The sequence below is a fragment of the Panthera pardus genome, unplaced genomic scaffold (assembly GCF_024362965.1).
Source record: "Panthera pardus isolate Hobbes unplaced genomic scaffold, ASM2436296v1 HiC_scaffold_2, whole genome shotgun sequence".
NCBI classification, from domain to species: domain Eukaryota; kingdom Metazoa; phylum Chordata; class Mammalia; order Carnivora; family Felidae; genus Panthera; species Panthera pardus.
Window position 1 is genome coordinate 114553809 of NW_026526765.1, and position 17533 is coordinate 114571341.

General features: G+C 35.2%; 1 protein-coding gene across 5 annotated transcripts in view; it reads left to right on the plus strand.

Moving 5' to 3' along the window:
* The window catches only part of IL6ST (interleukin 6 cytokine family signal transducer), a 55602-nt gene that overhangs the window by 10118 nt on the left and 27951 nt on the right, over positions 1–17533 (plus strand). Inside the window, exons 2-6 of one of the 5 annotated variants that reach the window (XM_019414276.2) lie at positions 4208–4292; positions 8788–8882; positions 10176–10255; positions 14987–15292; positions 16150–16270. In XM_019414276.2, coding sequence (XP_019269821.1) covers positions 10192–10255; positions 14987–15292; positions 16150–16270 — 491 coding nt within the window. In that variant the 5' untranslated portion in view covers positions 4208–4292; positions 8788–8882; positions 10176–10191. Of the gene's footprint in view, positions 1–4207; positions 4293–7432; positions 7648–8787; positions 8883–10175; positions 10256–14986; positions 15293–16149; positions 16271–17533 lie in introns of those variants that run through there. The other 4 variants (XM_019414278.2, XM_019414279.2, XM_019414277.2 and 1 more) reach the window with 4 other exon arrangements.

Here is a 17533-nt window from a genome sequence, read left to right on the forward strand (position 1 = left end):
TATAACATCACTTGTAGACTAATAAGTTGTCTATACTATACTGTGTGTACTATAAACCTTAAAGTAACCACTAAGATAACAAAACAAAGACTTAATAGCTTATAAGCTAACAAGGAAGACAAAATGGAAATGATAAAAAAAAAAGTAATTAAGTGAACACATGACAGTAAAAGAAGAAAAGGGAAACAAGAGGTTAAATAAGTAAAAAACAAATACAAAGATGATAGCTTTCAGCCCAACTGTTTCAATAATGATATTAAATGTAAGTGGCCTAGATACCCAATAAAAGCAGAGGTTGTCAGATTAGATACAACTGTATCCTGGTTACCAAAACAAATAAAATGCAACAAAAGACAAACAGTGCTCTTTAAATATGAAGAAACAAATAGGTTAAATATAAAAGAATGGGGAAAGATATACCATAACACTAATGAAGAGAAGGTTAGATTGTCTATAATGTCAAGGTAGATTTCAGAGCAAAGAATATTACCATTGGTAAAGAACATCATTGCACAATGATGGAAGAGTCAATTCATCAGGAAGACCTTATATTTATGTGCCTAATAATGTGGCTTCAAAATATATAGGACAAAATCTGAAAGAACTGCAGGAAGAAATAAAGTCAGAGTTCTTTTTGGGGATATCAGTACCCCCTTTTCAATAATTGATAGAGGAAGTAGAAAATTACTAAAGATATAGAAGATTTGAATAATACTGTCAATGAGATTGACGTTTATATAACACTCCATCCAGCAAAAGCATTGCTTTTTAAGTACACCCAGAACACTGATATCAAGACTTAAAGCTACGGTCATCAAGACTGGAATAGTTGTATAAAGATAAGCAAATACATCATGCCACAGAATAGAGCAGGAATTGGATAATTAGCGCTCACAGGGGAAATCTAGGCTGCCTCCTTTTTTTAATAAAGTATTATTAGAATACAGCCACACCCATTTGTTTATGTATTACCTATGGCTGCTTTTGTGCCACAACAACAGATTGGGTAGTTCCAGCAGATATCTTGTGATCTACAAACCCTAAAACATTTATTCTCTCTGGCCCTTTACATAAAATGTTTACCCAGCCATGGAATAAAGATTACCAAAACAGACTCACACATATATTGACAGTTGATTTTTGATGAAAGTATAAAGGTAATTCACTTGAGAAAGGATAGTTTTTCTACATACAGTTCGGAAACAATTGGCTATTCATATGTAAAGAAAATAACTTGAATACCTACTTTATACCATATATAGAAATTATTTTGAAATAGTTGATAGACCTAAATATAAAACCTAAAACTATAAAACTTTTAGCTAGAAAACATAGGAAAAAACCTTTGGGACTTTGAGGTAGGCAAAGATTTCTTAGTGCTTAGATACCAAAAACACTAATTCATAAATTGGACTTCATTAGAATGAATATTTCTGCTCTTTAAAAAGAATTAATAGAATGGAAAGATAAGCCACAGATTGGGAGAATATACTTAAAAGAATTTTCTAATAAAGACTTTATATGTAGAATATATATATTTTAATTTTTTTACCTTTTATTTATTTTTGAGAGACAGAACTTGAGCAGAGGTGGGGGCAGAGGGAGGGAGACAGAATCCGAAGCAGACTCCAGGCTCTGAGCTGTCAGCACAGAGCCCAACGTGGTGCTCAAACCCATGAACTGTGAGATCATGACCTAGCCAAAGTCAGACACTTAACTGACTGAGCCACCCAGGCATCTATATATATATACATATATATAGATGGGGTTTTTTTGGTAATGTTTATTTTTGAAAGAGAGAGTGTGAGTGGGGGAGGGGCAGAGAGCCGGAGACACAGAATCTGAAGTAGGCTCCAGGCTCTGAGCTGTCAACACACAGCCCGACGCTGGGCTTGATCCCGTGAACTGTGAGATCGTGACCTGAGCTGAAGTCAGATGCTTAACCGACTGAGCCACCAAGGCACCCCTAGAATATATTTTTAAAACTTTGTAAACATAGTAATGAAAAAACAACAAATGCAATTTAAAAATGAGCAAAATATTTGGACACATCACCAAAGAAGAATATGAATAAATATATACCTACCATATATATGACCTAGCTATTAAACTAGCTATTTTCCAAAGAGAAATGAAAGCTTTGTCCCACCAGACTTGGGACTGGTTATATTATAGTATATTTTTTCCACTAATATATCATGTACCAGCTTACAACAAGGAAGTCAGTTTATCCATCCAACAAATGTATTGAGGTACTTACCATGCTAGGTATGATTCTTGTTGCTAGGAGCATAGTTGAGAACAAAACACACAGAATTTCTTGCCTAATTTGCTTGCTTTCTATTTTAGGTGCACAGTGTATCAGTTTCCCAGGGCTGCTGTAACAAAGTGGCACAAACTGGATGACTTAAAAAACAGTAAAAGTTTATTCTATTAAGTTATTCTAGTAAGAGAAGTTTATTCTCTTACGGTTCTGGAGGCCAGAAGTCCTTCTGAAACTCTCGATAAAATCTTTGCCTCTTCCCTCTTCGTAGCTTCTGGTGGTAGCCAATCCCTGCCTGTGTTGTCACATGGCATTGTGTTTGTGTGTTTTATCTCATAATGACAAGCAACCAGTATTAAGGGCCACTCCATTATGATATCTTAACTAATTATATCTGCCACAGCCCTATTTCTAAATAGGGTCATATTATGAGATACTGGGGGTTAGGAGATCAACATGTCGTTCAGGAGGAAAACACAATTCAACCCATAACAGCCAATAAACAAAATAAGTAAATTAAATACTATTTTGGCACACTTTCTGAAGTGTTGGCATACTATGGTCCGCAGACCTAATCTAACATGCATCCTATTTTATTAAATAAGGTTTTATTAGAATTCAGCCATCCCTTGTTTTTTTAATTTAAATCCAAGTTAGATAACATATAGTGTGCCCATTTGTTTACATATTATCTACAACAGAGTTAACTAGTTGCAACAAAGACCTTAACACACACAAAACCTAAAATAATTATTATTTGGTTCTTTATAAGAAATATTTGCCAAGCTGTTTTAAAAAGTATTAAGTGCCATTGAGGAAAAAAAAAAAAAAAAACAACAGGAAAGGAGGATAAGCAATACTGGGTGGCCAGGGAAAACCTGTATGAGATGGTGAATTTGAGCAAATGTAATAATCTTTATGTATTGACTTTAGTAAGGGAAAAAAGCAAGTTATAGAACATTTTTGTGAAATAAAGTGTATTTATACAGTATAATTTTAGAATATACAAGTAAAAATTTTGCAAGAGTTTCCATCAAATTGTTGACAGTAGTTCTCTGGGGATTATAGAGGACTTGTACATGACATTTTCAACTGCTGTTCACTTGAAAATTTAAAAATAATTATTTCCTTTATATTTTAATGTATCATTGTTATAAATTCAGTTTCTTATATATTATTAAATTATATCAAAGTGTTAATATTTGTGAAACAATAATGGAAGATTCAACTCCTTTCCTAAGTTTGAAGTTATCTTTTACATTTCAAAGAAGAACTGCCATTACTTTTACACCAGATTTAACCTAGCTTTGAATTTTAAACTGAGTTTTTATTTGTGTGCATAAAATAGTTTGGCAGTTGAAGAGTTAGTAGTCTTAACTGTTAGTGAAAGGTTAAAAGGTATGATTCTGTTAAAGATTTGTTTTAACTGCTTTTGTCAAATTCAACAAAATGTCCCTTTCAGGTTTCTGTGACATTACATGAAAATCAGGGAAGTTTGGACTAGGCACAGAGGGGCTGATAATGTTTCCAAGTATGTATTAAAACAGTAGGATGGGGGAGCCTGAGTGGCCCAGTTGGTTAAGTGTCCGACTTTGGCTCAGGTCATGATTTTGCAGTTTGTGAGTTCGAGCCCACCGTCGGGCTCTGTGCTGACAGCTCAGAGCCTGAAGCCTGCTTAGGATTCTGTCTCCCTCTCTCTGCCCCTCCCCTACTCACACTCTGTCTCTGTCTCTCAAAAATGAATAAACGTGAAAAAAAAAAAAAAAAGGGATGTTTAAATATTGTTATACAGGTGTTTATGGGATTGTTTTATACTGAAAGTCAGAAGGTATCTACAATGGAATACTTTCAGAAAGCCTTATACCAGGCAAGGATTTAAGAAGTAAGCATATAATAAATATTATCAAAGCCAGCTTTCTCTATAAGGCTTTCCTCTCTTTATAGTGAGAATCAATGAAAAGAACATGACTTTTGGAGGCAGAAGACTTAGTTTCACATCCCTACTTCACTTCCTAATTTTGTGATTTGGGTAAGTAACTTAGCCTGTCTCGTTTTTCTTTTGTGGAGTTCCAGTAGTTAATCCTTGCCATTTGAAACCCATTGAATTCAATATCATGAGTGAACACTAAGGTAAACTATAGACTTAAGTTGCTTATAGTGTGTCATGTAGGTTCAACTTTGGTAGAATGCACCATTCTGGTGAGTGACGTTGATAATGAGAGAGGCTGTGCCTGTGTGGGGGCCAAGGGTATGTGGGAATTCTTTGTACCTTCCTCTCAATTTTGTTTTAAATCTAAACCTGTTCTAAAAATATAAACTCATAAAAAAATAGTAACCCCTGCCCTACCTACCTGCTTCTCTAGGATATTAGGAGAGTCAAGTGAAATAATTTACATAAAAGCACTTGTTATAATGTAAAACAGTAGTATAAAAATGTTAGTTATGAATTAGTAATTAGTTATGGAAACCAATTTGACAATAAATTTCATAAAAAAATAAATAAATAAAATAAAATAAAAAATTTTAAAAAAAGGAATTAGTAATTAGTACTAATGGAATAGAGCAGAGCCAGATAATTTTTAAAATAATTATTAGTTAGGGGTGCCTAGGTGTTTCAGTCAGTTAAGCTTCCGACTTCTGCTCAGGTCATGATCTCATGGTTTGTGAGTTTGAGCCCCTCATTGGGCTCTGTGCTGACAGCTCAGAGCCTGGAGTCTGCTTCCCGTCCCCTGTTTGCTTGCACGTGCTCTCTTTCTCTTTCTCTCAAAAATAAACTTTAAAAAATAAATAAAATAATAATTAGCTAATATAACATAAGTTTGATGGATTTTTTGCAGATTTTTCAGAGTAACACTGTACTATGTATACATGATACCATACTGAAATTTTTCCCATCTTCATCCCTGCCCAACTTACTCAACAAACATTACTTTGCCTTCTATTTGGCAACTGTAGTTCATCTATTCTGCAATTATAGTAGTAATGTTACTGTAGTAACTAAGTTTATATTGACATTCTTCCTCTCATGAAATCTAAATCTATACATATTATTCATGCTTCTTTATTCTGTCCTTGGTTCAAAGTGAAATGAACAAGAGACTCAAAAATCACAATCCACAAATAACAAAAATAATTTATAAAGGGCAAAGCTATTAAATATTTATCCATTATAATTCCCATGCATTCTCCCACTTGAGAAAATCCATGGGAATCAAAATGAATAAGAACAATCAACTATAGAGACAGTGTTGAATTTATTTTATTTTTTACATCATTTATTAACTTTATTACTTTAATAGTTGTGAATTACTTGTGATGCATCTTATAGCACCTTTCAACACATTACTGTGTTGAACCACCACAGTTGAGGAATTGCCACTGCAGAAGAACCACTCATTGCTTGGAATATACATTCCCTGTATCTGTGGTTAGTAGTTATGTTTTAGCTTCATAAAATCTTCTAAAATAACATGCAAATATCAAGGAAAATCATCGTTTGCAATGTGGTTATAATATATGTGTGGAAAATTCTGCAAGAGATGAAGGAGGATAATGCTAATAATAGAAATGTAAATTGAATATGTCTTGTCAACAAACTGAAAGGACAGGAACAATAAGCAGGATACTGTCAATTCTGTCCATTTTAAAACAAGATAAGGGGCGCCTGGGTGGCGCAGTCGGTTAAGCATCCGACTTCAGCCAGGTCACGATCTCGCGGTCCGTGAGTTCGAGCCCCGCGTCAGGCTCTGGGCTGATGGCTCGGAGCCTGGAGCCTGTTTCCGATTCTGTGTCTCCCTCTCTCTCTGCCCCTCCCCCGTTCATGCTCTGTCTCTCTCTGTCCCAAAAATAAATAAAAAACGTTGAAAAAAATAAATAAATAAAATAAAATAAAACAAGATAAGCCCCAAAATTAAGTTGGCGGTATTGCATTTAATATTTTAGCTAGTGCTACTGTGTTTCCATCTCTTAGGTTTGAATTATGAAATTAAGTTCCGTAATGCATGTATCTTCATCACATCTCAATGACAATCCTTTAAAAATTAGGAAACATTGTTTTCTAACTAAAAAATGTGAAACCTAACTTTGCCTGTTTTCCTTTACTTAATGTGTTTTGTGGCCCCGCTTAGATAAATCTAATTGCTTTGTGGTAACTATAAATACCTTCATGGAACCTCTTCTTTTGGAGTTTTGTTGTAAGAATATAGTGCAAAAGTAGAAAGATTGCCAGTTTCCAGGAACCATAGAGAATCCTCTGCACAGTGTGAACAAGGTACTTGGTGGGGGTGGTCAGGATGGCATGACCACATATCGCTCTCCTAACATGCCTTGATATTTTATTTTGTTTTGATGAACACTTGAGTGATGTGGAGTTTTTTCATATGGGACTATTTAAAGTTGGCAAATAAGAGATACAACAGGTGGAGGAAAATGGTTCCTGCACCTTAACTTTTTTTATACCTTTACCTTGGGAGAATCTAAATAGTTCATGAACATATCGTTTATGGAGTGACTGTTACATGGTAAGGGAGTGCATAAAATCAAGTTAGTATTACTATTTAATAAAAGAATACTTTGTTCCAAATATAGTACTGTGAAGCCCTCACCAAGAAGTTGATAGTGTTATTTGGGAGAGTTTATGCATCAAGAATTTTTTAATTTAAATTTAGGTTTTTGGGGGCGCCTGGGTGGCTCAGTCAGCTGAGCGTCCAACTTTGGCTCAGGTCACAATCTTGCGGTTTGTGAGTTAGAGCCCCGCATCAGGCTCTGTGCTGACAGCTCAGAGCCTGGAGCCTGCTTGGGAGTCTGTGTCTCCCTCTCTCTCTGCCCCTCCCCTGCTCACGCTCTGTCTCTCCCTCTCTCTCAAAAATAAACATAAAAAAATTTTTTAATTTAGTTTTTTTGATTAAGTACTAAAGTCACATAGAAGGTGCAACTAACATATGGTAGAGAGTCTCCCTCCTACCTAGGTGTCTTACCTTGTGGCAGCCAGTATTTGAATTTTTATCCTTCTAGAGGTGTTTTGTGCATATATAAGGAAATGGTTGTGTGTTTTACCTTTTTGTGGTTTCTTCCCACAAATAACAAAAATACACTGTTCTCTACGTTAACAGTATTTAAAAAATTTTTTTAATGTTTATTTTTGACAGACAGAGCATGAGCAGGGGAGGGACAGAGAGAGAGGGAGACACAGAATCCCAAGCAGGCTCCAGGCTCTGAGCTGTCAGCACAGAGCCCAACGCGGGGCTCGAACCCACAGACTGCGAGATCATGACCTGAGCGGAAGTCGGGTGCTCAACTGACTGAGCCACCCAGGCACCCCTACATTAACAGTATTTTAGATATCATTACATACCTGTGGATCTAGAGCTTTCTCATTTTTGTAGGTACATGTATGCTCTATTTGGATGTGCTATAATTTAACTGCTCCCCGATTCACGAACATTTAGGTTGCTTCAGCCTTTTACTATGCTGTAGTTGATAATCTTCTACATGTGTCATTTTGCTCATATCTGTAGTATAAAATTCTAGAAATATAATCATTAGATTCAAACATAGGTGTTTTAATTTTGATGGATAATGCAAAACTGAGCATATGCCTTTTGTGTGTAGGTTCTTTTCTTGGTTTATAACTGAGTTCTACTTTACAAATAATAAAATTCACAGATTTAAGTGTACAGTTTATTGGGAAGGTTATGCCATTTTATACTGTAATGTGCAGTGAATGAGACGGCTTTATGTCATAGTCTCATAGTCTCAATGTCTCAACAGTCGTAACACTGTTGATAATTTTTTAGTTTTTATTTTTTGACCGAAACTAGAAATGATGTTGGGTAGTTCTTGTTTTATTTTTTTACTATTTTTACTGTGCAACTTACATGCAATGAAGTCCACAGACCATAACCATAGTCCAAAGTATAGAACATGTCCAGCATCCCAGATTGCTCTCCACCCCCCAAAAAAGATAACTCCTATTCTGATCTCTATCACCACATATTACATTTGCCCGATTTTGAGCTTTGTATAAAGGGAATCATGTATACTTTTTGTGTCTAATTGCTTTCTTCTCTATTGTATGTGAGATTCAGTCATTTTGTTTTGAGTACCTGTAATTCTTTTTCATTGCTGTGATTTAGTTACTTGAATTTTTCTGTTCCGCCATTTCTCTGGTTTTGGGCTTCTACTTTTCACTATTTATGATTAAAACTTGTATGAACATTCCTGTACATGTCTTTTAGAGGAGTGAGGCACTGATGTCTTTTGGGTATACACCTTGTCCAAGTAGATTTTGCTGGGTTTTTTTAATTGAGTTTTAATTTATAAAGAATAAAATTTATCAATTTTTACTGTACAGTTTGTTAGGATACAATTCCTCATAGGTCTCTTGAAGGTTTGCTTACAACCTTGAAAAATAGGGGTAATGTTTTCCTCCAGAGTAAAAGGCAAGCATGCTTACTGACGTTTTAAAAGATCTGGGTTTTTAAGCTCAGTCTTCTCTCCTGTAACATAACCCACTGTGTGTACAGGTGTTACCTGACTCTCTTCACAATGCTGTGTCGGAATTGGGGCTCAGGCAACTGGCGCAAGAAAATGCTGATAATCTGAAAATGCTGCTCCTGGTGTGAGTAATCAGGTCCTTTGTCTCTGACAACAGGAGTTTCAGGTCTTCTGCCAGTATCCATAGAACTGGCAGGCTAACTTGTTAGCTTGCAAGTAGGGTAAAATCTTAGAGCTTTCACTATTCTTAACACAATTCAGTGAATTTTGACTATTGAATATTTGAATATTAAATGTGTAGTCTTGTCACCACCACACTCAGGTCATAGAACATTCCCATCACCCCAGAAAGTTCCTTTGTGCCTCTTTACATTTATTCCCCTTCCACACTTCAGCTCCAGTTAGCCCTTTATCTGCCTTCTGTCACCTTAATTTTGCCATTTGTTGAATATCCTGTAAATGGAATTATACAGTACATAGCCTGTTGTGTCTGGCTTCCTTCGTTCCACATGTTTTGAGATTCATTCATGCTATTGCATGTATCACTAGTTCATTCCCTTGTATTGGTGAGTGGTATGCTATTGTATGGATATATGATTGTTTGGGTATTTGTGTATCCATTCACCAGTTGATAGACATTTTTTTTAGTTTGGGACTATTATGACTAAAGCTGCTATGAACATTTGAGTAAAAGTCTTCATGTTGACATGTATTTTTAGTTCTCTTGGATACATTCTTAGGAGTGGAAATGCCCAGTGTTATTATGTGCTTTTAACTTGGTAAAGAACTGCCAAATTGTTTTCCAGCGTGTCTCTTTTATCTTGTATTCCTGTCTGGGGTAGTTTTAATTTGCATCTCTCATTATGAGTGAAGTTGAGAGTATCATTTCATATGTTTAAATTACTTGTATTTCCTTTTCTATAAATTGTCTGTTCAGCTCATCTTGCTTGTTTTTCTTCTAGGTGTTGGAATTTTTTAGTGATTTGTAGGCATTCTTCATATATCAGGGGTATTTTTGGTCATGGTATGAATTACAAACTTTTTTTTTTTCCATTTTGGCGAATAGCTTTTGAGGTTGGTTTTGGTGGGTTTTGCCATGAAGAAATTTGTCTCTCTGAAGTATTGTCTCACATAGTGTTTACTAATAGTACAAGTCTACACATCAAAAGAAACAGGATTGCTTTTTTAATTGCTCTTAAAGTATAAGGTGTTCTCCATCACTATTTTATTAGCCATAACTCCAATGGGAATAAAGAAAAATGTTTTGAAGACTTAAATTTGTTTTCTGCATCCTCATAAAATTTTATCACCGTTTAGAAGATGATTATACAGTGGAAGCAAGAGCTTCAGAAGTTGTGTTATTATGTGTTGTAAGAGAAAAAATATTAAAGATAATACCATTGTATGTCTTTTACAGAAATATCTAATGCAAGATGTTGACATTGAAAACTTGGATAGTGCAAGCGTTGTTTATTTTCTTCACCACTGAATCTGTAGGTAAGATTCATGAAATACCCTTCCTCCCAGCATCACAAATTAGGTTTATATATTTTTATATAATTTTATAATTAATCTTATGTTTCATAATTATATAATTATTTTTATTTTTTTTCTAGGATCATTATTGAGAGAATAATGCTGTTAAAAATGATTTTGAAATGTAAAAATACTCCTGGTAAATTATAATTTGAGTTGAAACAGTCACCCAGTAATCCTAAATGCTGTTTCTGTATACTGGCAATAACTTTAAGGTGGGGAGGGGAAAAAATATATTGTTTTGTTGGGTTTTGGTTTTGTTTTTTTTTTTTTCAATTAATACATAGGGGAAAGTCTGTTACATTTAGTGGCCAAAGGTATCACTGAGCAGGAGTATTATTGTGATACCAGAATAAAGAGGTCACTTGGAGCAGTACTGCTCAAACTAGACCACAACGTGATGCCCATCTGAGAACTGGTTGTTGTTACTGGTCCACTTAAGTACAGAAATTAAGAATAAATGTTAGAAGTTCTTAACAATTTGACATAGCCATGATACCCAAGCATGTGATCCCTGGACTTGTCTCATCAAAAATGGTACAGAGCAAAGATTGTGAAAGACTGGGGGGAAGAAAAAGCCATACTGATCTTTTCACCACAGATAGTTTGAGAAGCACTGCTATAAATCATCCCCTTTCTAAATCTAGGAATGCAGCTCTTTTTGAACACTTTAAGTGACATAAAGCTTATTTTGAAAATTGTTGCTATTTGAGAAATCTTTCCTTATTCTGAAGCCCAAATTTTTCTCCTTGAAATGTTTTCCCGTTAACCCTAGTTCTAGAGTACTCCCACTTTCTCTTCCCACTGTTCAACTCTTCACATATTGAAGGACTTTGTTTATGTGTCTCTTGAGGCCTCTCTTCCCCAAATTGAACTTACGCGGTTATCCTAATTATTTTTTACAGCCTTGGCTTCTAACCCTGTACATGCTGATTACACTTCTCATTCTTCCCTTGGTTGCCCATAGCACCTTCAAAATACTAGACCATCCCACCTCTCACACTTACCAGCTGTAGGACTTTGGCCAGTTGCTTAATCTGTGCCTCAGTTTCCTGATCTATGAGATGGGAATAATAATGGTTCCTAACTCCTAGGGTTATTATGGAGATTAAATGAATTATTATACAGAAGGCATCTGGACGGTGCCTGGCCCATAGTAAACATTATAAAAAGGATAGTAATTATATAATTATTATTGAGGTTCGAATAAAATACACTTAAAAAAGTGAATTTAATGTACCAAAACTGGACTTGGTCTGAGTATAGTAATTTTATAATTTACTTTGATCTAAACATCATTTTTATTCAATCAACATAGTTTTTTCCAGCTAAGATGGACTGTAGTTTCATGTTAAGCTACTAGCCAGTGAAAATTCTTAGGTTATTTTCACATGAATTACTTTTAAGCCATTTCTCCCTTACCTGTATTTATTTCATATCAGCCTGAATGGGAGGTATTTTCCTCTCTGGCATAGTTCATTATCTTGGTTTTAGCCTACTGGTCTATTTTTTCAATATAATTTTAATCCTAACATTATGATCCAAAGTGTTGTCAATCCTTCATAGTCTTGTCCTTTGCTAATTTGATAAGTGTGGATGTCTCTCTGTTTTCTGCCAAGTTATCAATAAATATGTTCAGAATAACAGGACCACGTTATTGCTGTTTCACAAATTACTCTAAAACTTTAGGCTTAAAATGGCAATCATTATTATTTCTCACGGTTTGTGTGTCATGAATAAAATAGCTGGACTGTTCATCTTTGCTGTATGATATCTGGGACCTCAGTTGGAGTATTCTAAGATTAGGAACTAGAATCATGTGAAGGCACATTCATTTATATGTCTGGTGTTGATGCTGGCTGTAGTTTGAGGACTTTGCTGGGCTTGTTGGCCAGAACAGTGCATGTAGTCTCCCCATGTGACCTTGGCTCACCAGCAACATGTGGCTGGGTTCCAAGGACAAATGTTCTAAAAGAGAAAAAGAGAGCTAGTCAAAAGTTGTATTCATTTAATGATCTAGCCTTGGAAGTCACATAGTACACTCCATTAGCTGAGGCAGATCGGAGGGCCATTAGCACCCACACAGATCTGAGGGCAGGAGTTGACCCCATTTCTTTGTGGAAGGAGTATCAGTCACATTGTAAGAAGAGCACATGGGATGGAATAAATATATAGGTGTGACCATGTTTGGAAAATACAATCTGGCACAAGGGCTAAGAGCAGGCACTTGAGCCTGCTCAACTCAAGACCTTTCTCACGCTGACTTTTTTGTAGTGTTTTTTATATTTGAGTAATCAACCAATTAAGATTCAATTTAGTTTGAACCAGTGGAATTTCTGTTTTTGTAACTCAGGAACAACCAAATAACAGTTTTGTAATGTTCATGCTATATTACATGTTATAGTATATTCTAATCCACATTTCTTCATCTTGTCTATGTAATTACCCCAACTCACTTTCTCAGATGCTCAAAAATTAAAATGCTTTCTTTCTAAACAATTTAATCTCAACCTGGTAGCCCTGTAAAAATGGTATTAATTTAGCATAGGATGATTTTAATGAACCTGTATTTCACTTTGGAACATTTGTTCATTTTTGGTATTTCTCTTATTTTGTGTGTTTAAAAAGTGTTAATACTGAGCCTGTAGTTGTGTCTCATGTAGTTCTGTAAAGTGTATTGTGTACTTACTGTTCCTTATAATTACTTTAGAGAAAGTAAAATAGGAGTGATTTTACCAAGGAATAAAGTGAGGTCTAGGGATTTGTAAGGACTGGCCCACTATCAGAGTAACTTGTTAGTACCCCACAAGATGAAGTTCCATACAATTGGAAGTTTAGAGTAATGCACTGGGACTTACTGTAAACATAAATAAATAATAGCAAGGTCATGTAAACATCCCACATTATGAGTTTTGAAACAAAGAAATACACATTCCTACTCTGGGCATTATAGGCTTTATGAGAGTCCAGGATTCCATTTTGGAGTACAGTTTTGACTGCAAAAAACTGTTTTTAATTCTTCCTGATGACTTTGAGAGAACCTTCCAGACCCTATCAGTGTGACTTGATGGTCTCTGGAGATTAATAATGATGATAGGCTGCCATTTATTGGTGGACTGTTGAATATCAGGCATTGAGATAGATGTTTTACATAAGTAATTTTTAATCTCAGAAACACTGGATTAGTAACTTCATTTTCCAAGTGAAAAAAACTGAAGCTCAGTTAGGATAGGTAACCACCCAAGAACCCATTGGCAAATGGGATTTTCTAGGGAAAGCTGCCTTACATTTCTGGGCAGTGAGGCTAGAATCATGCCAAGTAGTTGGGAATTTTATGTTGATGGTAGCAGGAAACCATTAAATAATTTAAAATAGGGAAATAGCATGATCATTTTGAATAGTAACTCGGGTAGTAGTATGCAGGATAAACTGGAAGGAGGTCAGGCCGTGGTGTAATGGCCTGAGCTTCAGCAGACAAAATAGGGCTGGTAAGAAAGTGGTTGATAAACATATTAAGAATCTGGAACCATGGGCGCCTGGGTGGCTCAGTCGGTTAAGCGTCCGACTTCAGCTCAGGTCACGATCTCGCGGTCCGTGAGTTGGAGTCCCGCGTCGGGCTCTGGGCTGATGGCTCAGAGCCTGGAGCTTGCTTCCGATTCTGTGTCTCCCTCTCTCTCTGCCCCTCCCCTGTTCATGCTGTGTCTCTCTCTGTCTCAAAAATAAATAAACGTTAAAAAAAAAAATTAAAAAAAAAAAAAAAGAATCTGGAACCAACAAGACTCAATGCAGTGTTGTTAAGTTGGAAGTTGAAGGACTCTAATTATGAGACATTGAAAGTGACTGCAGGCTATCTGGCCTAGATCACTGGATGCACATGGTGCTCTGAGCAGAGATAGAGAAATAATAAGTTTAAAGGGAACTGTGGTACATATATCTTTAGATGTGTTCACCTTAGAGTACTTACAGGAAATCTCACATGGATATGTATTTCAAGCTATTGAAAACAGTAGGAAGTTAGAGCTGGAGATAGGGATTTAGTTGTCATCCGCGTGGAATTGAGTATAGTTAAAGCATATAGTTGTGGTATAGTTATTTTTTCATGCAGTCTGATTTTTTTGTTTTTTAATATGCGATTTTATCCCATATACTTACTGCTAAAACATATATTTGGTCATCTTGTTCTAGTCTCCATGGTTTTTTTGTTCCCTTGCTGTTTACTATGTTGTCTGAATTTTGTTAAATGAACATGCATACTATCTTCCCTGCCCCCATCTACCCGCCCAACACCATTCAGGACTGGAGAGCAGAACCTACCACTGCCTCTTTTCTGGAGGGTTTAATTTAGACCTTGGGTCTGAATCAAGGAACAGGATTGGTGGTGGAATAAGTCTGAATCATGCTGCAGGCAGTCTGTGTTTCCTAAAGTAAAGTTGGAATAACTATCAAAAGGGCTGAAGCTTGCATACATTTTTCTTTTCATTAGCCTTATAATTTGTGTATTTCTTTACAAATTTAGGCATTGAATCCTGGCCATGTTTTTGTTTTTTTTTGTTTTTTTTTTTTACTGTGTATTCCTTTTTTCCTGTCTTTAGAGATAATTTATTCAATATTGAGGGACTGCTTTGATATAAAATACCATTTTGTACCAGAATAATTCAGTCCATTTTTATATTTTCTGTTGTTCCTTTTCAGGTGAACTTCTAGAGCCATGTGGTCATATCAAACCTGAATCTCCAGTTGTACAACTTGGTTCTAATTTCACTGCAGTTTGTGTGCTAAAGGAAAAATGCATGGATTATTTTCATGTAAATGCTAATTACATTTTCTGGAAAACAAACCATGTTACTGTTCCTAAAGAACAATATACCATCATAAACAGAACAGCATCTAGTGTCACATTTAGAGATATATCTTTATTAAATATTCAACTCACTTGCAACATTCGTACATTTGGACAGATTGATCAGAATGTTTATGGAATCAGAATAATTTCAGGCTGTAAGTTTGTTTTTGCCTTATTTCAGACTTTGTTATGACTGTTGAATTACATTTGTAATGTCTGTTGGATTTTATGAAATGTGGCAGTTTGTTGGCTTGGTGGCTTTTGGACATAATTAATTTAAAAAAATAAGTTTTGAAGCGGAACTATATTTGCATTAATAATATACAAAAAGCCTGAAGAGTAACATAAGTTTTCTCTTTTATGCAAGTCAGGTATCCATCAGTTTTCTAAAAAAATGTTTTGACATGAGACCCACAAAACATTGTTGAAGTTTATGAATGTAGTCATAGTAACTTTCAGTATCCCTTAATTGCTGAGAAGATGCACATATAAAGCAACTAACTGGCGAAAGTGAAGAAATACCCTATGTCAGAGTAAATAAACTTAGTGTGACCCAAGAGTGGATTATCAAATTTATGGATACCCAAAACCATAATTTTGGGATTTGCTTTTCCTCCAGCAGAGTTTTGGAAAGTAATAGGAAGAGAAATATAATTATTTTTGTTTCCATTTAAATGCCTTTAATAACATATGCAGTATTATTAAAATAAACTTCATGGAGAAATCAGTTAATATTGATATCCAGTTATAAATGAAAATTGATTTTGTGTAGACAATTAATTTGAAACATATGAGTTATGACAGTTATTATAGAAAATATGTATTATTTAATCTAAAAAGTATGAGTGCAAGTAGAAAAGATTAGTTTTTTAGTCATCAGTCTTCTATACTTTTTGCTTAGGTTTGTTAATTTATCATCTAATTTAGGTTTTAAATATCTTGGGTAGTATATAAATTGTATGTTAATTGTGGTCAAAAAGCTTTTTGAAATTTGCTGATTTTTCCCTATTAGTGCCTCCAGAAAAACCTAAAAACTTGAGTTGCATTGTAAATGAAGGAAAGAAAATGATGTGTCAGTGGGATCCTGGAAGGGAAACATACCTGGAAACAAACTTCACTTTAAAATCTGAATGGCAAGTTGTTCTTGTTTTTTGTATGTTAAATTTAGTAAATTAGTCATTTGTGGAGTTTTTATTTCTTCAAGTAGAAATATTAAATGCAAAATTCTAAACATTTTTTCATTTTAATGCTTGTTTGTTTGTTTGTTTGTTTTGAGAGTCAGCAAGCGAGAGCCCAAGCTTCCGGGAAGGGGCAGAGAAACAGGGAGAGCCAAGCAGGCTTTATATTGTCAGCATAGAGCCCTATGTGAGACTCGAACTTCTCACCTGAGCCAAAGTCAAGAGTCGGACACTTAACCCACTGAGCCACCCAGGTGTCTCAGATTTTTAGACATTTTGTTTAAGCTTTTATTTTAGAACATCTGAAACATTTAAAAGTGGAAAGAATAGTATAATAAATCCCCATTGTGTTTATCATCCAGCTCTAGTAATGATCAGCTCATGACCAATCTTATATATATCCCACCCCAGATTATCTTAAAATCTCAGACATCATATCATCTCATCCATAAATATTTCAGTACATATCTCTAAAAGATAAGGACCCTTTTTTAAGACCCCTAACTACTGGGGCACCTGGGTAGCCCAGTCAGTTTAAGCAGCCAACTTCAGCTCAGGTTATGATCTCACTGTTAATGAGTTTGAGCCCCGTGTTGGGCTCTGCACTGACAGCTCAGAGCCTGGAGCCTGCTTCCAATTTGTGTCTCCCTCTCTCTTTCTCCCTTTCCCCTGTTCACGCTCTGTCTCTCAAAACTGAGTAAACTTTTTTTTTAAAGTACCCATAACTACATACCATTATTATACTGCAATAGAATTGAAAATACTTCAGTATATCGTTGCATTTTCAGTTAGTATCATGTCTCATGATATATAAGTATATATGTCTTTTTAATATTTTTTTAGTATAGTTGACACAGTTTTAAAATAGTTTGAGCTGTACAATATAGTGATTCAAATTCTGTATACCTTGTGCAGTGCTCACCATAAGCATAGCTACCATCTGTCATACACTATGACATTATCGTTGACTGTATCACCTATGCTCTGTCATGAATATATGTATATATTTTTACATGTGTTCAAATCACAATCTAAATAATCTCTATGCATTGCAAATTAATAATGTTTTATAAGTTTGTCTTTACCATAGGTTCCACCTGGTTTTCTCTTCTTTCTTCTTCTTTGCAATTCAGTTGTTAAAGTTGCAGTTACACATTGTTTAACATGTTCCTTTGTGCCCTCCTAAAAATTGCTGTTACATCTAGACAATCAGATTTT